Source organism: Melospiza melodia, chromosome 11, assembly GCF_035770615.1.
Source record: "Melospiza melodia melodia isolate bMelMel2 chromosome 11, bMelMel2.pri, whole genome shotgun sequence".
Lineage (NCBI taxonomy): Eukaryota > Metazoa > Chordata > Aves > Passeriformes > Passerellidae > Melospiza > Melospiza melodia.
Genome location: NC_086204.1, coordinates 9,828,696 through 9,852,913, shown reverse-complemented (window position 1 = coordinate 9,852,913; position 24,218 = coordinate 9,828,696). Strand labels below are relative to the sequence as shown.

Below are 24,218 nucleotides of genomic sequence, written 5' to 3'. Positions count from 1 at the left end.
GTTGTCTCTAGCTTTATTCCCAACAAATAGCTCAGATCAGCAAAAAGGCTGACCTTGAACTCAGTCAAATAAACTCCTGAACTAACTAAAATCCTGGCAGGGGCAGTTGAATCAGGGCCCTGATGCACTACAGGCTGGGGATTTGCTGTGCAGAAATCAGTATTGCAGAATAAAACCTGGGGGACCTGGTGGACAGGGAGCTGGCTGTGAGTCAGCAACGTGCTCCTGTAGCAAAAGGAGGCTGACAGCACTGCAAGCTCTGTGAGCAATAGGCCAGGCAGCCTCTGAAGGGGAGGCATTAGTCCCTCTCTTTGTTTCTCTTTGTTTACTCTGCCCCATTTTGGGCTCCCCATAATGAGAAAATGAAACACTGACGCAGGGCCAGGGGTGGGCTGCCAGGATATTGTGTGGCTGGAGTTGCTGAGAGAGCTATGCTTGTTCAGCCCTAAGGAGAGGTGGCTTCAGGGAGAACCCCCCTGGTGCATGCAGCTACTCAGGGGCATCAGGAGAAGATGGAACCCAACTTTTCCCAGAGGTGGACAGAGGCAGTAAAGATGTGTTGAAACATGAGAAATTTTGACTTGATACAGTAATTTTCTTTTTTGCTGAGAGGGTTATTGAACACTGGAGTGAGCAGGATGCCCAGAGGGGCTGCAGTGTCCCTCACCCTTGGAGATGCTCTGAGCCAACCTGCATGAGGCCCCAAGCAGCCTGCTCTGAGCAGGAACCAGAGGGGAGGGGACCATCCCACAAGTGGGGTTTCACATGGCAGCAAGGTGCTTTGGTGTGGTGTTAAAATGCAAGTCTGAGGACAGAGGTTTGTACTTAGCAACACTTCTAATTCTCAGGAACACGTACACATTATTCTGCTCCAACATCTGTTACTAATAGCATATGAAGCAATACAACTTTCTAATGGAACTGTTGAGAAGAGGAACAGATGGAAAATTCTGTGCAAAATAAGTCATATCAATATGATTTAATTTTTGTGTTTGCCAGGGACTCTGACAATAAAATGGCCTGATTCTGTGGCAGAAGTACAGCAACATTTGACAACTGCTAGGAGCCCTGTTCCCTTCACCACTGCTGAGGAGCAAAGCCCTGAAATAAAACAGTGAAGTGGCTCCACAGGCTCACTGCTGTCATCTCTCTGAACTCTCTCAGGCACAACCTCTCAAATGCCAAACAGCATGGTGTTCCTACCACTCTTCTGCTCTTCAACTGAACCAGCAGCTCCAGTGGTTAGGGTAGGCATTGGGACTAACCCAGCAAATAAAGCCATCAGCTGTGTTCATGCACTAGGGCTGTACTGTCCCAAGGACAGCCCACTGGCCTTGCTTTCTGGAGATGTCACTTCCTTCTTCTGCTCTCATTTCACCTAGCTACTAAACTCAAGAATTTCTTCAGTAAGCATTGTGATAAATATGAAAGTTTATTGTATTAGTTAATTACTGGGATTATATTCCATCTGTTGTGCTGAGAGCCCTCCCATCCACTTTGTGTCTCTGGTATCTGATGCAGTGATGAATCAAAAAAGGCAAAAGCATACAGGTATAGCCCATCTGCCTGAAGTATTTGCAGCTATTTAGCACAATGGCAACTGGGTCTGTGGTCCTTACATCTCTGAATGAAGAAACCTACAGAAGATGTATTTGATATTTCAGTGATTTACCTGTGATCCAGTTGCACAACAAAGTGTTAAACAGCAGTGTAGAAGTCTTCCTCAAATACCTGCCATATATAACTACATTAGGATTCCTACACTCCACAGGGGTATACCTTTTCTTTTACAGAAAAAAGAATAATTTTGTTAGAGGGAATTTCCTTATTCCTAAGAAGAAAATTTGACATTGCTGAATTACCTTATGAGCAAAGCACCCTCAACAAAACATGAGGACAAGTTGCTGGCCAAAGAACCTGGCACTGACGGCTCCCCATTATATCAGCCACATTAGAAAAAGGCCAGGGATCTTTTGATGGAGGAAACCATACATTGATTTTTAATCTTTTAATGCAAGCAAATATAAAAATACACTGTTTCTATTGGCTATTTGTAAATTAAATACTGTTTGTAGAGCTGAGAACCTTGCTTTTTATAACTAATTTTCATATAAAACTTCTGTCAGTATATACTCTTTTATATGTATGCTAGTGCATAAATAGGGCCTTAATCCATGGCAAATAAATAGCTGGAAACTGTTCTTTTAATATTTAGGATTCCTTGATTTACTGCTTGAAATTTTTTTGGTAGACATAGCAGACAGTTTCTAAAGCAGCCTAGAGATTTTTAACACATTTTAATTTCAATGAAGGCCCGTTCCTAATTTTGTGTACATTTGGCCTTACCACATTAAGTGCACACTCAGAAGATTACAAGAATATGAAGTTTTTATGTCTGATAACAAAAATCAGTTTCATACTGCTTTGAATAGAACTTTTTAAAAAAGCTCCATCATAGTTTTAATGAGTACCATATTAATCAGGTAGCCTGCAACCTGCAGCATTTAAAATATACATTTGAGAAGTATGAGGAGTATATTCTTGCCTAAAGAGAAGAACTGAATTTATTCAGCAAGAAAGCGTTCAATCTGGTAAGAAACTTTTACTTGCAAATGACTTGAATGAGTGATTTCCTTCTCCTGAATCCATGCATATTGAAAGATGCTGCCTGACCCTGCTGCTTCACTAAAAAAATTATTCCTTAAAGCAAACTGTCTGCTGGGCTGAAAAAAATCTCCACAATAATCACTAAGTGTAGGAAAGAATTTGGTATATTCTCTTAATATTGCCAGAAATGTTTCTTGTTGGTTTTTTTTTTTTTTTTTTTTTTTTTTTTTTTTTTTTTTTTTCCCTATGCAGAGGAAAGAACAGCTTATTTCTTTTTTCCATCTTTTGTTTCTCTTAAGTTCCTAACAGGGAGGCAGCTGCAAGGTGTCTGACTCGCATCTGAACTGGAACTGGGCAAAGACCAGCCCTTGTTTTCAAACACTCCTATGAATAATCAGCATCCACTGGAAAGCATCTGATATTTGCTGGCTGAAGGCTGGATTTGGGCAGCAGACCTGAAAGGTGGCTTATTCTACTGTTAGATTCTGCCAGCTGTCACTTCTGAATTAGAAATAAATTAGAAATAGAAATTAGAAATCCACCCATATTTTCTAAATTGTCTACGAATTAAAGTTAATATGCATAGAAATATTACTTATGTTTAATTTCTAAATTAATTTGCATAGAAACAATTAATAAAGCTCCCAGACTTCACAGGTAAAGCAAATGTCTGGTTAAACTTTACAAAGGCTTGTAAATGCATACTTCATGTCTTCTGTAGATTATGATGCAAATTCGTCTAGCAAACAAAAGGTTCTATGGATCAGACTGCAAAGATTTGCAAATACTACCAGTAAACCAAATGCTGAGCTAATACAGCCGTATCATAAACATTTACATTTTTGAGTGTCTTATCTCTCAAAGCACTGTAGTTTGAAGTGATGTTTATAAAAGCTCCCCCATCTCCTTTGTTAAACTTGCACTTAAAGCTGACCTGATTATGAAGATCTGCTATCTCATCTTGTTGGGAGGACACATTGATTAGAAAATCAAGGAAAACTCAATTCCATCCAAGCAATGATCTCTGCCCAGGAGTCCATTGATTAATTAATGAGTGTGTTTACGTGGGTGTGTGAGTTTGGGCAGGTTAGCCTTTGCACATAGCCTGGCTGCAAGGACAGTGACAGCTCTGGAATACAGCATCCCTGAACACTAACAACAACCTAGCATATGCATCACATGAAAGTCCTTACCCAGCCAAGGTGTCACTTTTGGTCATGTCCACCTTAAATCATCATCTGCTCTTAAGCAGGAAAACTTAGAGCCCTTTACAGTGCATTTTTGGATAAATAACATTGAAAGGTTAAAAAAGATGTTTGTATGATCATGCAAGGAGTCAATAAAAATGTGGAATACTTGTGGACACGCATATTCTATATATATTTAGTTAATAAACTAAAGTTTGTTTATTTATTTAGTATAAATATATAAATAATATTATATAAATATATACATCATTTACAGTATTTAGTTAATAAACTCTACGGTTTACTCTCATTGAAAGAGACCTATTTCAAATCTTGAAAGAGAGTATATTTAAAGAAACTGAATGATGAACTCACATAATGTAGGGATGTGGTGTTTTTTTAAAGTACAGTATTTTGTTTTTAAGTATTGTCTCATGACAGTGTTATGGCAAAGCATTTTAATGGGGAAATTGATGTTTGTGAATTTAGTAGTTTGGAAAACTTTGCACAGGGGAGATGACATAGTCACTCATTTACAACCCGGAATGGGTGTGTATAAGATTCAAACAAGGTGATAAAACCCCCAGGCTTCCAACCCCATTAAAACGGGGCTGAGAGCAAACTCTCATTGCAGGAAATGCTTTTCAAGTCTGTAAGGTGTGACAAGGTGATTCTGTTGTTAGGAGATGTACTGATAGCTGCTGAGATAACATAAACCTACTGTAACTTATTTGAAGGAACAAGGACTAAAACAGACCCAAGTACACTCAGGGGTGAGTGGAAAATTCTTGGTAGAAGGTATAAACCGCAGATCATATAAAAGTATTCTAAAAAATATTTATTATGGCCATAGAATGGGAAACTTAATAGGTTTTGATTTTGCCATTTTTGACAAATCCATTGGTGTTCCCAGGGGAGAACATGTCTTTCAGCAGGCTTTGCTAACAATGTTCTGAAGGAAATCCCTTTATGGGTTTCAGGAGCACTTAAGAGGAAGACCACGTTATTAGCAGTATGCTTTACATTAAATTAATTGTACCTGGCAAGTGAGGAATTCTGTGATACTTAAGATTCCTTAATTGACAATATGTCTGCTCCAGCTTAAGGTGATGATGAGCCTTTTCTACCTCTCAAAGCTCCCTGCACAAAGCATGGGTCCTTGCAGCTTGCATTAGGAAGATTCAAATTCTCCCATGCTAAATACTGAATAGAATAATTTTTGTCTTCAGAGGATTTGTGCTTTTGCCTTTCCTCTGTCCCTTTTATGCCTTCTGTGCTAAAAGAAAATCACTACATGTGTGAATGTAGTGGTATCAACTTGAAAAAAAGTAATTGGCTTCTCATGGGATTTCTCTGCCTTGCTCTGCCATTTCCAAGTGACAGGATGTGTGGCCATTTTTTTTGTCTGTTTCTCATCTCCCTTTTGGAGATTTTACCCCTACTTTGCACCACTTTTATAGACCCAAACCCACATGGTTTTGATTTGGCAGAGAATGGCAGATTGCTAACAGAAAGGATGTGATGCTTGTTTTGGCATTTTGCTTGGTGTTTTTCATCTACCTCTCTTGTTGCGTCCATATTGAGCTTGGTTGTAAACTAGAAACTATGCTCTATGGTTTTTTTGACTGATAACAAATCTCATGAGGTTTGGGAATCCCATGAAGTTTAGTAAGGCCAAGTGCAAGGTGCTTCTGGAGTCCACAAGGGGCCACCTAGTTGATCAGAGGAATGAAGCACTTCTGTGAGCAAAGGCTGAGAGAACTGGGTTTGTCCAGCCTGGAGAAGAGAAGGCTTTGGGGTGACCTAGTTGCAGCCTTCCTGAAAGGAGCCTACAAAAAATATGGACAGGGACATTTTACAAGAGGATGTAGTGACAGGGCTAGGGGGAATGGTTTCATAATGAAAGACAGTAGGTTTATGTAGGGGGATACAGTATGGGTAAATGAAGGTGGATGTAGAATGTAATCTTATCCCCCAATGAGCTGCAGCTGGACCAATTACTAAAGATTAGGAGCCGGCCTGATCTTAACAGGCCACACCTGTAGCCAGTAAGAACAAGTGGTATAAAAGAGTGGATTGGGAGGCTTTGGAGTCAGATGGCTACTGCAAGGACCGAGAAGAGTTAGTGCTTAGAGGAACTGCCTATGATGAACATCAAAGAGGTATGAAACTTTGAGGCTATGGAACCCTTGCACTATAATGATAATAGAACTCATGATATATATAAGACAACAGGTTAATATTAAGTACTATAAATAAATTATTTGTTCTGAGGGTGGTGAGGCACTGGCATAGGCTGACCAGAGAAGCTGCACATGCCCCCATCCCTGGAAGTGTTCAAGGCCGGGCTGAATGGGGCTCTGAGCAGCCTGGTCTAGGGGAAGGTGTCCTTGCCCATGGAGGGAACTTGGAACGAGATGATCTTCAAGGTTCCTTCCAACGTAGGCCATTCCATGATCCTTGAGATGGAGCTGCCCTGATGGCACTTCCACTCTCCTCTTGTCCAAATCAGATGAAGTAGATTTTTGGATATTTTTTCATTTGTCCTTTTACTCCAAAGCATTAATAAATCTGGGAGAAAATTAAGGCTTGTAGGTCTAATTCAATTTACACGAGATCTCTTTTACTGCCAGTACGTAAGAGCTGAATTGTGTAAGTATCTGTATCGGTTTTAAAGCTCCTTTACATTATTAGACGGGTAAAAAGATGACTAATGAATATTTACCACTGGTAAACTGCAATGGAAGAATGAGTAGGAATCTTCATCTCTAAGTTACCTGTTTTTTCAGTTGCTTCTATCTATAAAACAAATGCTCATCTCCCCCACCTCCTGCGAATCCTCTTATATCAGTTCCTATGCTAATCCATTAGATATAATTTAGGTTGAGGTCAGCTATTTTCATTATCTGCAAAACTTAAAGAAAAAGGCTTTGCGTCTTTTGGATTACGTGTAGAACAGCTGATTCTGAAAAGACCAAGTATCGGTTGCTTCATGGCTCTAATTTGGAATGGAAAGCCAGAGTAAACTACACTCACAGCTTCAGAATATACTAAATTAATCAATTTTCTACATATCTAGAGGTTTTGCTTTCAGTTTTTCCTTCTTCCTTGATTCTCTTCCAAGGAAAAGCTGAAACCGAGGTGGTTTTGAACACTAATACCTTTCCCAAAACATCATCTTTCATTAAAAGCTGCTGTGGTTGCAAAAAAGTCTTGAAAACATGAACTAAGTGTAACCAGGGCAGAGATGTCTGCCTAAGCTTTCACAGAGTCTGAAATAATAGCTCTGAGAGATGTGAGCCTCATCTCAACAGGGTGTTCTCTCATATGCCTTCTATTTTAAAGTTGAACTTTCTCTACTCTTCCTGCTCTTCCAGGCAGGCAAGGTTTAGTCACTGCATGCAGTCAATTTACTCCAGTGACAAGGCATGTATTTACTTTGGGAAAGAAACCCTACCTTTTTTTTCTCTAATTATGATAAAATAAAATCTAAGGGACTAAATGGTCCTATCTGCCAAGACAGACCCTAGTCCAAGAGTGGCTGGAACGGTATGGTAGATCAGCTTGACAGGCTGCCAGACTGCAAAAGTGGCAAGCATCAGCAGCTTAAGAGAAGAGAGAAATAAACATACAATAGACTTATAAAATATTTATTGTAATTCAAAGTACAGTTTTATTGAAATCCTAGGATTTTTTTTGGAGGTGGGATGTTGGGAGTTGTTTTGGTTTTTCTTTCTTCTTGTACACCTCAAATAGAAACTTTTCACAAGTAATATGTCTCAATATTTGGATAATCATCTGATCTAAATTCAATCTTGTTAAAGTATTGGCCATTTTTTTGCAGAAGAGACTTTCACATTCTGTGTGCTTTGCAGTAGGTCTGGGGGGAGAGATGGAGGGCAGAAGAGAGGCAGGCACAAAGACAGAGGTACAGATGTGACTATAGTTGTGCCCCTATCCTTCCCCGTGTGCCTCTTCTCCTTTTGGTTCTGTAACATCCCCGGGTGCTGGATGTCTTGCTCTCCCCATCCCCTTGCTAGAGCAGACATGGGCACTGCTCCCTTCTCTCCAGACTGATCCCACCAGAGAAGTTCAATTTAACAGTGGGTGAATTAATGCTGCCTGCTGTGAGGGCCTCTCATGGAACAAAAACACACACTTAACTGTTTTTTTTTTTTTTTCTAAAAAACCCCTGAGCTACATGAAGTGCGTTGTTATATGTTAAGGATACAAAGCCCCAAGCAATTTCATTTACTTCAGTGGGAGTTGCAAATACTGGCTGCTAAAACACAGCCAAAAATTACCATAGAATGAGGACTGGGAAAGCAAGTACTTGAAACCCAGGACAATCCCCAAGCTAAGGTTATTGCTACAACATTCAGTTCTTTTTGGTGCACATCTATACGGTTTATTATTAGTTAATCTATGTCCTGTGAGGTGTGTAGGATGTGCAGGGAAGCCAAAACAATATTGGTTTGGAGAAGTTAATATTTGTAATTTCCTGACTTTTGACTATTTCATTTTTCAGCCCCAGTAATGCACTAATACTGTTTTATGTGTTTAATATATAATTGGCTTGAATTTTTTTCATCTTTTCAACTGTTGATACCATGATTAGCTTCTGGAGGAAGAGTGAAAAGAATGACGTTTTTTCTTTGGCCCAGTACCACAGAATCTATTTTATGCACTTTTTCATTACAGTGTTACTATGTTGGTAAGGGAAACTTGGTGTAGGTGGGAATTTGGCTGCTCAGTGCCTCTCAGATGAATGAGACTTGGAAGCCTCTCAAGGACGGTGTTATTTTTATTTCCTTTCCAAACTCGAGGGAAGCACTCGAAGATTGAAAGCTTTTTATGTGTGTTTACAGCACGGTGCGTTTGCTCCAGCCGTCCCTGCTGCAGCCGCTCTTCAGCAGTTTGGGACAGTGTTTGTTTAGCACTCGATAAAACCAAAAGCGAAGCAGATTACAGCAGGTTAAATTAACATTTATGACCTTTAGCACGAAAAGCTCCCCTTTCCTGCTGCGCATGAAGAACGTGAAAGAGCCGCTAGGATGTGTCAGTGCCCTCACGGGCCGGACCCTTCCCGTGAGCGGTTTGAGCAGCGGGTGCAGGTGCCCGTGAGGGGACACCTGACGGTGCCCACGCGCTGCCCCGGCCCACCCGCCGGGGCTCGGGCCGGCTCCGCAGCGCACCTGCCGCGGAGGGCACGGACTGCCGCCCTCCCCCGCCGCCCTCAGGTGACACCAGCCCCGGCGGCTCTCCGGGCCGCCGCGGAGCTTCCTGGTTCCCAGAAGGTGCCGGAGCGGCTGCAACAGGAACTGAGAGACGGGGGAGGAGGCGGTGCCGCGCTCCGCCGCAGTCGCGGCCCGAGCCGGGGGAGCGGAGCGGAGCAGCCATGGGCCGCCGCCCGCCGCTGCGCTGAGCCGCCCCCGCCGCCCAGCGCTCCGCGGCCGGCGCTGCCCCTTCGCCCCTGCCGGGCGGGGCGCTTGTCCCTGGGGGCGCCGGGACCGCCGCCGGGGCCCGCGATGTGACCATGGACAGCAGGTTCAAGTGAGTACTGTGTGCGCGGGGCCGCGGCGGGGCTGTGGGGCGCGGCGGGCCGAGCCGAGCCCCCGCGGCGGACAGGCGGCGAGCAGGCCCCGTGGCTGCCCCGGTCCGCCGGGCCCGGCGTGCGGCGGGCGGGGACGGGAGGAGGGGGAGCCCACCCGGCGGGAGCGTGCGAGGGGCCGGGCGCGTCCGCCGCGGCCGCTGAGTGACAGCGGGAAGGGCGGGCGGGAGGCGGCGGGGCCGGAGCCGGGGCGAGGCGGGACCCGCGGCACGGGGGGAGCGGCGGCGCCCCCCGACCCGGCCCGCGGCGGCGGAGAGGAGGAGAAGGAGGCGGCCGCAGCCCCGCCGGCCGCTCCCCCGCCCCACGCCGCCTCCCGGCCCCGCGGCGGCCCCGGCATCGCCCGGCGGTGCGGGGGACGCGCTCGGCAGCCGCCCGCCCGGCCGGGCAGAGGCCCCGGCGCCGGTCGGGCTGTGCCCGGTGAACGGGGCCTGTGCGGGGGTGGCAGCGCGGTCCCGAGGCCGCCGGGCCCAGCAGAGCTGCCCGCAGTGCCCCTGCCCGCCGCGGGCCGAGGCTGTCACAGACATCCCTTTAGGAGGTCACAGAATTGTCAGGGTAGGGAGGGAGCTCTGCAGCTCATCCAGTCCTCTCGCCTTGCCAAGGCAGGGCCATGTAGAGCAGGTGACACAGGAACACTTCCAGGTGGGTTTGGAACGTCTCCAGGGGAAGACTCAACGACCGTCCTTGGGCAGTCTGTTCACTGCTCTGCCGCCCTCAGTGTAAAGAAGTTCTTCGTCACGTTCAGGTGAAACTCCTTGTGTTTTGGCTTGTGGCCTTGGTGGTTGCAGAGCACCCTTCTGTCATTACGGCCTGGCTGGTGCAGAAGAGGTTCTTGGGGTGTTCGGGAGCACTGCCGTCCGGGCTGCCCTCCGGCAGCGGCCGCCTGCTCCCGTGACATTGAAAGTGACAAGATGTTACACATGGGTTTCGGCAATTGACAAACACTCCGTGTCTGTACGCTGTGAGCAGGCTGGCACCGCGGAGCTGGCAGGGAAACGAGAGACGAGAGACAGGCTCACAATTCTCAGATTAGTTTGACACATTTTTGACACTTCTGAGTGTAGTGGGATGTGAAGAGTAAACTTAGAAGCATTTTCCTGCAAAAGCAGTTTTAGAGTACTACAGTGAAAGACAGAAGGCAGTATTACTTCAAAGACCTTTTTTGAGTGTAACTCATCTAGGAGTTGAGTTAGAAGCACTCATTTGGTGATTGTAACACAAACCGATTCACATTAAAAAACCCCAGCCTGACAGGATAAACCGAAGGCCTAAGCTAGAGCAATGTCATGGGGAGATGTCATTTTTTTCAAATGAAGGATTTTTGTGGTTCAGTTTTCTAGGTGACTCAACCGTGCCTTATCAGTTTCATTCTGAACCTGCTCATCAGCTAGAGGAACAATGGACAGTTTAACACCAGATTAAATCTCCAATGTCCTGGATTTACAGCTGCTGTAACTCAGACCAGAATTTCATCTCGTATACCCAGGATCAGTAGATAAAGGATTTCCCCACAAAATGCTTTAAAATGCAAGGGAAGAGTGTGATATGGGCAGGTTATGTCTTCATAATCTGAATTAGACTATAATTGTGTATCTCAATTGATGATGGTGCTGAGGTCAGTGAAAGCATGTACTGAATCAATTAATTTGTGACAGCTGAGTTTTTCCCTGGCTCAGCCTTTGGATTTCATTCAATACTTTATTTAAAGAAACAACGTTTTAATTTGCTGTATGCTTTATGTGAAGCGTTCTAGAAACCTGGAACCAAGTATTTTTTTTTTTTTTCCTATGCTTAAATCTCCAGCTGATTTCAGTGGGAGTGTTACACAAGACAGGAGTTCCACTGTGAGCCTTTTATGTGGTTAAATAGATAATTGATATGGGTGCGGTTATACCGCTTGTTTTTAATATAAATAGCAGTGTGCTTGGTAGGCAGAGAGGGGTGGGTGGCGTGGTAATGGCATTTAGGCCCGTTTCAATGAATATGTAGTTTGGGATTAGGTTGAGTGTTAATTGCTGTTGGCACACGCAGTTTGTGTTTATCATCAGGTGGAAGAGGCGCCGGCCGTCACCCGCAGCTGCCCTTGATGGCTACTGCAGATGGGGAGGCTCCTCTTCCCGGCCAGCTCGGGCTTGTGGCCATCCCCGCTTCGTGCACTCGTGTTGGCTCTCGCAGTGAATCACGCCTGAGGTTCAGCCTTTAGAGGCCCAGCTGGCGATCAATATCTGCTGAAAGAGGAAACCAAACGAGTCTCGGCCTTGGGGTGGTAATGAGGTGCATTTAAAGGACAGCGGCTAAACACGGGGCGTTTAAATGGAAGTCTAATGATGGGCTATTCCTACTTGGTAGAAATAAGACATAGCTTTAGAAAAGGCTGCCTGTGACTCCATTAATGTTGCAGATTGATTGATTGATAAGGAGCTTAGTAGCTCTTTTTTCTCAACTGTTATATGAGGTATGGTGAAGTGACTTAAAAGCTATTTGATATATAAGGCAGTGACAATAAAATGTAAATAAATCACACAGTTTAGCTTGTTTATCTTTCTTATTCCTTTCTTAAGGCTGTATAGGGAAATGTGACTTTTTGGTTCTTCCTTAGAACTAATCTGAGTACTAATTTTGTTTTAATAATATTTTAATTCTATTTATTATTCTACAAAAAGAATGGAAAGAATATAGGAGTAGAAATAAGATCTGAAATATGTATATGATAATTGGTTGTGTTTGTTTCTTCTAGGGAAAATCCAGAACGTACCTTTGATTTGGTACTGAAAGTAAAATGCCAAGCTTCAGAAAACGAAGGTAATACACTGTGCCTGTGATATTTATATAGAGAAATGAGAGCTGGAAAAAAATACTTGGCATGCCAGTCTAGTGTTATTTTGTACTTTGCATTGCTTTTGGGCTGAGATTGTGTTAGAATGTGCCTATGATTAGTTTTTTGCTTTTAAAATATATTACTTTTTAGTTGTTGTGGGGTTTTGTTATGTTTTCATTTTAGCTGTTGTAAAAATATTTTTGTTCTTCGTGATATACTTGCAAACTTTGAAGTGTATTTTCTACTCTTAAAATGTTGACTTTTGTGTAAGATTTCATTTTAGAAGAACAACTGACTTCTGTCTATCAGGGGAATGTTAATTTTGATCAGCGTGATAGAGAGAAAGTAAGTTATTTTCTGAAAAAAAATAGGAAGAGACTTCCTTTGTAGCTCATGTTTGGCAGCTGCCCTGGTTTGCTGCCCCATACAAACAGCAGTGAGAGCTGCCTTGAGCTTGTATCAGCCGTCACTTTCACATCTCTATAAACACGAGGTAAAAGAGATGTAGTAGTGCAAGAGTTGTCTGAGAGAGGCTTTTTTCCCCCCCCTTGGGTAAAAAGAAGATGGGCTTTCCAGTACTGAAATTAAAGTGACCTCTTGAAAGTCCGCTGGGGGAACTGGGTTCATGTTCTCATCCGAGGTTGTTGGCCTTACAAAAGCAAAGGGAGAGGAGGAGTCTTGTCAGGGTTGTATTGTAGTCATGTTAGTCTGTGACAGCTGTGTCTTAATCACAACTATAAAAACAATAAACTACATCTTAAAACAGACTATATTTCTTGTCCTACTGTGCTAATGGATACTGTTTCCAGAGTTTACTACTTTAACAAGTAAGAGACCTGTAGAAGTTTATAGCCTCAAACTATTCCTTGTTTTTTTATATTTCAGACAGCGTTTCTGTTAGTGAGTTGTCAGAACGTGCCTAAGGTTTTTGGGAAAAAACCCCTTTTAGTTGAAGCTAAACAAGTGTGGGCCTTCAGGTCTTTTAATTATTTTTGTTACCAGCCAGCACCCTCCAGTTTATTGCCTGTTTTTTGATTTAGTGTTGGTATTGTCATAGTTTGGCAAATCACGTGGACTTTCCTAACTATGATCATAGTTGTGGCTTGGATCACATGTGCAGTTTTTGCCTTAGTGATTTCATAGATGATCTCTGGGAACCCTGTTTAGCTACTTGACTTTGGATCTGTTCCTCCTTGCATTGTGCTTTTAGTCTCTGCCCCCACCCAATATCCCTTCCTGGGGGCCTGTTCATATCTTGGCTTAGGCCTGGCTTCAGGCTGCAAATTCTATTCCCTTTCTTCCTTTCCCCCTGAGAGCTAGACTGTTGGTAATCCTTCCAGGTCTTCATCTTGAAGTCTTAAACAGTGTGGGCTTTTTCCTTCTGTGATCAGAACATGGATCTATATCCTTTTAATTCCTTTTATCTTCTGTTTGACTTCTCATTTTTCTTGTGCATCTTTCTGCCACTGCTGCCATAAGAAACCACTTTTCATTGCATGCAGCTCTGTGAATGACTGACTGCCTACACCTGAATTTTGGTCCTAGGCACTTCCCTTGTCTCTCTTGCTTGGTAGTTTTGCTGTTTATTACTTGTCCTCATGGAGAGAAGCATCATTAAGAAATCTGTGTGTCTCCTTGCGCTGTGACACAAGTTAATGTGGGGACTGATTGTGGTTGCACTCCCTGCTATTCCCCCTTTTGTCACAATTGCTTCTATGCTCTGTGGGCTCAGTTGCTCTTGGTTCATGGGGTGGCCAAAGATAGGAAGGGGGTTTGTTACCAGTAATATTTTGTAGTCTGCAGTGTGTAACTGGTGAGAGACTCAGGGGTCTTTAGCTGGCCTGGAGCTTGTGTTAATTCTTGCATGCATCCAGATCAGGACAAAAGTACAGTCTCCTTTTGCCAATCTAACAGTGCTGGCTGAATATTCCAGCTACCATCCTGTTGTACTTGGTGACCCATCTGGGATTTGTTTTAATGTGTTTCATATCATATCTAATTCAGATAACAAACTCACTCCAGTGAGGGCTTGACATCATATTTACATATGGTATTATGAGCACAGTGATGTATCAAATTAATATATCTGAATGTTAAAGTTATGTAAAGGAAATTCACAAGGGACAAAAGTGTATTGTCTTCAGTGCAACTTTAGAAATGGAGCACAGGGCTTGTCATGCAAAACAGGGAGCTTTCAAGGTTGGTTTATTATAAGGCCTAACAAATTTGACAGTTACCCTGTATTGTAGGTCTTGCCTTTAAATAGATTTTCATGCTAGGATAATCTTTTGAATATATCATACTTGAAAACACGATCCATTCACCTGGTTCTTTGCTCATGCCTCTTTTTCTTATGAAAGAGATTTGTGTTTAAATAGGGGCTTTCTCCCTCGCATCCCATCTGCTCCTTGTACTTGATCCTGAAGCTGTGTCAGGACTGAATTTGTGACATCACTGTCACCAGTGTTGCCGTGGAAATATCACAGCCACAAAATTATGATCTCCCTGCATGAGTGAGCAGCAGGAGAAGCCGACTTAGGAGCAAGGAAGACCTTAATGTGACCTGTGTATCTCTAAGCTTTTTCTTTTCAAGCTTTGCTGTAGTCTCTGTTCTCCTGTATTTTAATTTCCCTGTGCCAATGTATAACTGTTCTAACAAATCAAAATGGAGGTGGCCGTACTGCATGTGGAGCTCTTACTAAGGTGTTTTTATGAGGATTCTGCATGCCTGTAACAGTCTGACATGATAAAGAATTTTGCTGTTAAAATTGTTTAATGCTTTTGTAAAAGCATTTTTTCATCACTTCTTAATTACAACATAGCTCTCCAGGAATGTCAGTTTTTCAGACTTTACATTGTCCTAGGACTGTTCCAACTGTAAAGGATCATACGTACATGAAATGGAGCAGCATATAATTTCTTACATGTGTTAAGAAATTTGTTCTTCAATTATTCCACTAATTATTTTCAACATAGGTGAACCCTTTACATTGAGTAGAACCCAAAGAGATTTCATCTAAGTTAGTATGAATTTATCACTTCATGTTTGGTAGGTAGCTCTTAAATTGGTTACAGGCTCAGTTGTGCTAGCATATACTTATTTATAGGTGGATCAAAATTTTGTTTCCCACTGGATACATGATTTCTGGATTTTTTGTGATTTAAGAGTAGCTTACATACTTGAATGTTTGTTACTCTGTTTTAAACTACAGGAATGCATAGTAGCATTGCTAGAACAGTGATCTTCCAACTCTTTCCTAAGACAGGAGAGGAAAAAAAAGGATATTCTCTACCTAAATATTTTCATAATTCCCTCAACAGTTTAGGATACATGCTTACTTGATTTTTAGAGTAAATCTCCAAAGAGGAGACAAAACCCTTAAAACCAACATGAGATTGTAGCCCAGATCATAACTTTGGGTCCTTTGCAGTGCTGAGGATAGCAAACATCAATTAGTAACTAGTTGATGTGACAGCTTTTACTTAGGAAAATTCATAACCCATTGCTTGCAAGACTTTTGAGATGAATTAGCTTCTGTTCAGCAGCGTTTGCTAAGTGACTGGGACAGAAGTGCTAAGCTATTCTAACAGCCTGGTATTTGCTAATTGTGTATTTGGCTTGCAATGTGAGTAGCACCTTACAGAAAAAAAAGTTTTACACTGCCTTCCAGGCAGTTGCATATTTTTGTAATTCTTTTCTGTGTTATTCCTTAATGAACAGTCAACAAGAAATAGCAAAAATGTGTGCTCAATTTAATATCGGCAGCAGGCCTTCTGTATTAAATTTTCACTTACAGACCTGTAGGGCAGCTTGATAACAGATATTATCAAAACTGCTCTGTTATTTTAAGGACAAGAATTTCTCTTTAGCTTGAAAAGCTTTTTGCACTTTGAGCTGAGTCACCCTTACTGGGTATCAGGAGTGAAGCAGTGTGGTTCAGTTGTCCTAAGTGCACAATCTTACATAAGGCTATTGCTCAACAGCTGCACCTACAGCAGCTTTACTCTCCTCCTGGAACTCTCTTGTCCCTTGAAAATTACACTGCAGCTGGCACTGGAAGATGAGTTGGAGCCTAGGAATTGTCTGAATAAAGCTGTCTGGAGCAATTTTTTTTTTTTTTTTTTTGTCATCCAGATTCTTCTATCATGAAAAGTAAATTGAATTTCTGAAAGGTTGATGTTTCTGGACTTTTCCACAGGACATGTCCCAATGAATAGTGCCATTGTAATCTCTGTGAGGAGTGTATGTTTATCTGTGTATCTGTGAGCACACAAGCATGCACAGGTTGTACATACACACCTCTAAGTCTGAGCAGTGGGTTTGAGTTAAATGGGTAGAGATGAAGCTGGCAATTTAACTCAGTCTATAAACTTTATATCCTGTGCATTGATTCTATTAAAATTGGATTGCAGATGCAAAAGGCAGTGCAGATACAGCAGCCAGCAGTAGAAAAGCAATGTGCAACAGCTTCTGTGAACATGAAGTTTTCAGTGTTTCTGTCCACAGTTTGCCGAGAAGATGACTCAGATTGGTTTCAGTGTGGTTAAGAGAGTGCTGTCTGCTATACCTTCTTTTTCTTTGATCATAGCACATTAAAAAAAAACAACAGAAAGGCTCCTTGGAGGCTGCAGGTAAATCCAGAAAAGTCAACTACTGAATTGTGGTTTGGGTCTAAAGCAGTCCTGACTGTTAAAGTTTTACTTGAAAACCCTTTTAATGTACCAGTTAATTTTCTGTCTAATCTAAGAATAATTGTTGGAACACCCTTGCAACTTGGTTTCTTTGTCTTTATTTCTTTTTTAAATGCTAAGAAGTCTTATATAGCTCTAGGACTAGACAATGTGATTTCCAGAGAAGGTGTTTAAATAGATTGTTGAATTGCATGAATAACTCCTGTAGTTTATTTTGCTTCTGCCAGAATGATAATAACTCTTAGTGATGTGTGATCTCCAAATGATTTTTCTTTAAAGGGCCTTATATTCATTAAATTTTCAAGAAAAAGCCACAAATCCAGTTTAATTGTGTGTATGGTAGAGTTAAAAATTATGCATTAAGTCCAGGAATTAGTTTAGAAATGCAAAATTCTTTGTATGAGGTTTGATTGCTCTCTGTTAAGGTACATTAACAAAGTATGTAAATCCAGAAAGGTCCCAGTTCCAAAACCAAGTTTACTGCAGTTGCTAGTTTTGTCCAAGGGTAATCTGTCTTGCTTTGGTAAGGTTTAGATTTAGAGTCTTCCAAAGCTGCCCACAGGTTGTGGACAGAGCAAGCAGCACTTTTTCTTCTGTTTTTTCTTCACTCTAGAGAGTTGTTTGTTAACCACATTCTCTGAGCCACTGGGTGTAACATGCTGATCAAGATAACTTCTTTCCTCTGCTCTACATTTTTTTTGTACAGCATCTCTTGAACCCGATGAAAAAGATAATTCTATCAGAGTAACACATGAGGAAGTCTGCAAGGTTTTTTTTTTAAGAGCAATAAAAACTTTTGATGCAGTGTTATATACTGCTAACCTTTTTCCCTGTTGGTTTTAGCCCACAGAAAATTAGGTTTCTCTGCTTTTTTAAAACATGCTCTGTTCTTCAGGTGACTGTGGAGAGCAACTATATGTTGCTATGAACTAGAAAAGCTTTCTTAAAGTATCTGATTTATGTGTATATTTTAGTCTCAAACACTGTATTAACATATTAAAATTTAATTTTTCAATTGGTAAAATGTCATTTGACAGTGTTGGATATCTGCTTATAGTCTTAGCTTAGATGCAGTTTTTGTGTATTAGGAAAAAAAATTGGTTTTATATTCTTCAGAAGTTTTATTGAGTTTAACATCCGATCCCCTGCCCCCCTGCCCGGACTCAGTAACTCATATGTTATCTAGGTTAGTGCTACTTCCCTGTGGTGGTTTATTGCTTTTCTGTTGAAATTTCAAAGCTAAAAAGGACATTTAATCTAGCCTGGTTTCTCTATAGGATTGGTTGATGAGGAGAAGAAAATATCACAGTCTTTTGTTGAGGGTTGTGTAAATGCTTTAAAGACAGAAGCAGGTAGTATATGAAAAGCAGGTAGAGCATCACTTGTGTCCTTTAGACAAAACCAAGGAATATGAGCCAGAGTTTGGCTGAAGTTCTCTAGTGTACAAACACCAAGCATAGCTGTAAATCCTTCATAAATTATCATCTTTAAACCCTGCACTTGTAGCTAAATGAGTAATTTCGTTGTGTTCAAATTTCTGACATTTAATTGGAAAGCCCCTGAGGGTATGAACAATGTCTTCTGTGTGTTTGGACTGTCACTAGCACAGAGTGGGTGTTTGAAAATTATGAACAACAAAACCAATTAAGACAAGAATGATTCTGCATCTAAGATAAAGATGGGCATTTTGATGCTTTTTACCTTTTCCTCATTTTCTCCAGAGACTGAGAAATGCAGTGTAGTCTCTACAGCTTTTAGCTTCTCCACAGATACAAAAAGGTGGAGAAAAATGTTGCCACTTTTTAGTGTCTCATTTCCTACAGATCTTTTTTTTTCCACCAACCTCCAGAGATTCTTGGATGTATGTGTAATTTGGAGGTGGGTGCAGATATGTGTGTGTAGGAGGGAAGGGGTGAGAGCTGCTGAAGAAATAGGTCAAGGAAGCCCTATCTCGCCTGCATTCTTTACCGGCGTGAAGAGACCTCAGTGGGGAGGGCCGACCCTGCTCCCCAGCGGCCCGGGGACATCCTGGGAGGAGTGGCAGGCTCTGCTCTGCTGCAGGGATTCCAGCTGCAGTGCAGTGGGGGCAGGCTCTGTGCTGCCACTGCTGCTGGAGATGAAGTGTTCCCCTGCAGGCGCTTGCCCGGCTGTGTCAGTTTTTCATGTAGTGCCATATGTCACTTTCAGCCGTGTGATCCGGTTTTGGGCAGTGAAATTAAAAGGGAAAAACTTGATGAGTTAAGGGATACAAATACTAAGTTGGTATAAAAAGGATTTTATATAAATTTGAGTAGAATGAACCAACTAGTATTAATGTAACTAAATATAAGTTGAAAACAGCAATGTGTGTAATGCAGTCAATCAGTATGAAAGTTGATGTTCTTGTGCTTTTTTCAAATTTAATTTTAGTTTCGTTTTAGCACTTCACTATTTGAGATGGCTGCCTGGGGGATAGTTTGTGGGCTTTTAAATTGCTTGCATTCAGAAGTGTTAAGAGTTTGCATATTTTCCTAAGCTAATGTCAGCATGCTTCAGCCCTCCCACACACTGAACAGCCAGCCCATCGTACACAGAGATTAATCTTTCTTCAATGGGTATTTTATGCTGCTTCCTCTCTTTATATATAATGTTATGACTTTTAATTTTTTTTTTAATATATGGAGGATTTAAAATCTGCTGAAAAAACTTTGAAAACTGGTTCAACTTCCAAGGTTTAAAATGCTTTTTTTGCAAAGCTGTAAGACACTTCTCTGTCTATCGCTAATTTGAAGAGGCTGAAGTGTAGATTTTCCTGTCTGGTTAACAAAAATAGTTTTTTAATTCTTTTTCCTTTGCCACTGAAGATATTATCTGGAGAATGGCAGATACGTGTATGTGCACATGCTCATCATCTAAGTGTTGAAATAGATACTTCTGTATATAAATAAAAGAAAACATGATCAGGGCTACAAAGGGAAGAGTTTCACAAATTTTTGTGAAGGACTTAAAAACCCCTGAAGCCAAGTAAAAAAAGTGCTGGTTTTATTCCTTAAAGTAATGTAGTAAGAGTGATTTGAGCCTAGCATTGCTTTGGAACTGCTTTGGAATATGTTAAAAATCCATGTTTTTCATGGCAGGCTGATGTGTGGTAATTCCAAGATCCTGATAAAAACATGATATTTACAGGCAAATACTTAGGGTAGAAGATTCTATCTGACTGACAGATAGAGTAAAAAATGCTGAAAACATTAACTTCTGATATTTGCCTTTAATATTTTTCCATGTATTTTGGAGAATTGTACCTTTGTGCTTAGAACTGAATAATTTGGATGAACAAAGACTTTTTATGTCTTGTGAATCTGGCTTAGGAGAAAATTTTAAAACTTTAGTACTAAACTTTATTTGGAAAAAAGAAGAGAAAAAGCAGAAGTTAAAAAAAAAGGCCTGAACAAGATTTTGGGTGTGGTATCTGCGCTTCCTGCACTGGGAAAGCCAAGGCAGCAGTTTACAGTCATACTGTGTTCCTTTACAAAATTCTCAATCCTTGTTTGGAAGGTTTTGTCCAAGTGTTAAATCCTTAATTAGAAACAAGGTTTGAACAACGCCCTTAGATTATGTTTCCTGAATCTGGTTTCTTTATGCATTTGAATGGGTATTCAGATGTAGATTGAAACCTAGCTAAAATTAAAAACTTGGGTCTGAAAAGAGCATATTGGTTAGGGTTTCTATGGGACATATTTTTAAAAGTTTCTTAACTAATGGCAAGTTTGATCATCATAGAGGCATAATCATCATAACCAAGGTATTTTTCTGTAAGTGGTTTAACACTGCATTGTTCCTTAAACTCAGAACCATAGAATGACACAAATACTTCCTGTGCATCTGACTTCAGATGCTGTTCAGTATCAAGGGTTTTATTTGTTGCACCACTTGAACCTGTATTAGAGCACATATAAGTATTGTTGTGTTGCCATTGTGTGGATGGGGTGAAATGTTTGCTTTTGGGAGGAGGCAGTTCTTTTGCTGTGTCAAAGGGCTGGCTAAATGCAAAAATCTCTTTAGTAGTTAAATACTGGATGCTAAATATTAAATTTAACTGTATTGAGATAGTTGCACTTGACACAGAGAAGTCATGCTGATCATGATTATAGGCACAGCATTATTTCCTTCAGAAGTTACGAAGAAAAGCTTAACATTTTAAGGCAGCTGTTTCCAGGAATGAAATTGAGTTATTACAGAATAGTGATACTTTTTATATCCTCAGGTTAAGATGCAGTACATAAATAAGAGTGGTTTGTGCTGCATTGAATGCTATTGTGTTCTGTTTAAATGCAAAATAAGAAAAAGTAGCACCATAAAGGTAAAGGACAAAGGTTGTGTGGTGCTTGCAAACTTACATAGAAATCTTTAAGTCTAGAATGAATTTGAAATAATGGAGTGAAACCACTGTGCCTTTAGAGTGTCAAGAGGGAAACAGTTACTGTAGTGTAGTCTTGCTGGCAGGAGCTGATCCTTTATTCATCTTGTTCCCATCTTCTGGAGGTCCTTTGGCTCCTAAGCTGTGTTTGCTGTTTGTGTTTCACTTCAAAAAGCTGGCACTGCTGAAAGCAAGAGGGAAGCATCCTTCCTGCTTCTGGTGGCACCTGGCAGACTGGCTCTGTGGGCACGCTCACCATCCAGTTGCTGGGGCTGCCTCTGGAGCTGGCAGGAAATGTTCATTGTGCAGGTCACAGAGGGAGGGACTGATGGGATTTTCATGCCATTCAATGTAGCACTGGCTGTTGATTCATCCCTTAGTGTTGATTTCCAGTATTTCGGGTTTGTTAAAGTAAATGTATTGCCAGTTCAGGAAGCTAAACACAGCTAGGTATGCCCTTACTCTGTCCTACTATCTTCCTGTTGGCTTTGTGTTGGAATCTGTTTGGGTTTTGTTAAACTCTTGTCCTGTTTTTGAAGGAATGGGTTCCGCAACTGTGATGATTTTTCCCAGTTTTTCTGTTCACAACAAAATTTAGCTACTAAGAAAAAACCTGCATACTCAAAGTTAGATCCCTGTCACTTGTGGGCACTTTGAGGCATTGTAGATTTGGGAATAGATTAAATTTTCATTTTGTGTGAACAAAATTCTGGCTAAAGACCACAATTTTATTCATTGGTATAATGCAATAATTCATAGAACTGAAAATAGTTAACAGCATTGTGACACAGCAGAGGAAATTCTGATGAATTTTGTGTCCAGGAAAGACTTTTGCTGGTGTTTGTCCTCCGGGTAACTTTTCCCTCAAAGAATACTGCCAGTTTAACAAGAACTTCAGTTTCCTAGTAGCTGATGAACTTTGGCTGTCACATAGAGGAGGCTGTGATGTCAGTGGTCCTGTGCCAGGACAAGTAAAGCTCCCTGACACCGAAACTGAGTTAGGTGAGGTTCTGAGTGTTCAGTTTCAATCAGGCATTTCAATTGGTGCATTTGAGCAAACCTGTTTTAGGTTCTGGGAATGGGCATGTTGCATGCAATGTGTTTCCATCTGCTTAACCTGGGTTTGGAGCCCTCTAGCACCTTACTAGTTCTAGTCTAAAACTGCTTTTACAAGTGTCAGGAAAAAAAAAAGTCAGAACTAGCAAGTGTAATTAATAAGTAAGGAATTTATCAAGAACTTTTTTTTTTTTGGTCTTGATATAATATGCTTCATTATACAAAGAATGATTTGAAGGAAATATTCTTTTGCATTCTGGTTGTGACGTTAGAAATCAATACTATGACACTGTTTGACCAAAAAAAACTTCAGATGACCATCCCTTAAGTGCCTAGGGGAAAACATTTTTCATTGGCAAAAAAAAAATTAATAAACTAAAGCCTATTTAAACGGTGTGGCAACTAATGATGATGGTGACTCTTATTTTTAAGTGAACAATTTTGTGTGATCTTACTGGACACTGACAAATACAGCAGACTGTCATCGACAGTACCTGCGAGGTCCTGCAGTCCTTAGAGGGAATTTGCATTGTGTTTTCATCAGTGAGCAAAGCATAAATCATCTCAGCTCCTGGTATTGGGGAAAGTGATGAAGGACAGGGTAAACCAGATCAAACAATAATAAAAATAAACTAAACTACCAGAATTTTCAGTGGAAGTGAAATAGGATGAATTTTGGAAATAAAAAGTTAGTGAATTGTGTTGGCTGTGGTCAGCAGAGCTCTTGCCGCCAGTAAATCCATGATCCCAAGCACTTGCTCTGTAATTGCTGGGGAGCATGGACTTGGTCTCTGCTTATATATGATCTGCTTTGTGCAGTTTGTATAGATGAGGAAGATCTGAAACTACAGTGGGCGTTGGAGCTCTAAAACGAGAGACATACTTTGCTTCCAGCCCAAAATTAGTTCAGTCTGGGGGTTTGCCTGACCCTCCTGATGTGGGTTTACATGTCTCAGCTTTGAAACACTGATTTTCTCTGCATTTCCCAGAAAAACTTTGTGGTAACAACATTTGCTGTAAGAGAACCCATCTGTGTGGCTTCTCCTATCTTGGTGTTTGGGATGGTGATGATTTCAATGGCTGCTGGACCTTCATAAACTGGAAAATACTGTGTGGTAATCTGTGTGAAAATAAGGATACCTTGTTATGAAATGTTCTCTGCAAAAGTAGAGTACCCAGTAGAAATTTTAGCTTTCTGGTGAAAAGTGGCTGTATACTTCATACACTCTCCAACTTTTAAAATATTCAACAACCCATCTAAAAGGAGAGAGAAGTACTGACTGTAAAAATTGGAATGTGTATTCAGTCACTTCACCAGTAAGATGTGGCCTGGGATTGCACAATGATCTACACATTCAGCAGTTAAAATTCTCATTAATAACTTTAGTAAAAGAGCCTGGAATTAATTCAACTCAGGAAAGTTGCAGAGATGCTCCTTACAGCTGTGCTGTAGCATGGATTTAGAGCCAATCTGTGTAAAGTAAATATATACCCTTAGTAGATGCAGTTCTGGATTTCTGCTGAGAACATAAGTGGGGTCTGTATGGACCCAAATCAGAATTTCTCAGATTATGCCCTAGGAACATAATGGGATTTTATGATCTGATAAAAGAGCATTGTTTGTTTTGTGTCACCATGTACACTTCTCCTTTTATCTTAATAAACAAGGAAACTTGATACTGGCATGTAGTACTGGAGGACTTCTGCTACTGAAATTCTGCTTCTGTGTATCTTAACACTAGAAATTACTCATCTTAGCATGACCAGTATGTTTTAATTGTCAGCACATCTTTAAATATTCATCTTTCAGGGAGCAAGACAAAAAGTCTTGCTAGGACAGAAAGTGCCAGAACA

General features: G+C 41.2%; 1 protein-coding gene across 2 annotated transcripts in view; it reads left to right on the top strand.

Annotated features, from left to right (window-relative positions):
* The first annotated feature begins 9,260 nt into the window (after positions 1-9,260).
* The window catches only part of DENND1B (DENN domain containing 1B), a 150,707-nt gene continuing 135,749 nt past the window's right edge, over positions 9,261-24,218 (top strand). For both annotated transcript variants that reach the window (XM_063165530.1, XM_063165529.1), the window contains exons 1-2: positions 9,261-9,347; positions 12,140-12,204. In XM_063165530.1, the coding sequence (XP_063021600.1) occupies positions 9,331-9,347; positions 12,140-12,204 (82 nt within the window). In that variant the 5' untranslated portion in view covers positions 9,261-9,330. The remainder of the gene's footprint in view (positions 9,348-12,139; positions 12,205-24,218) is intronic.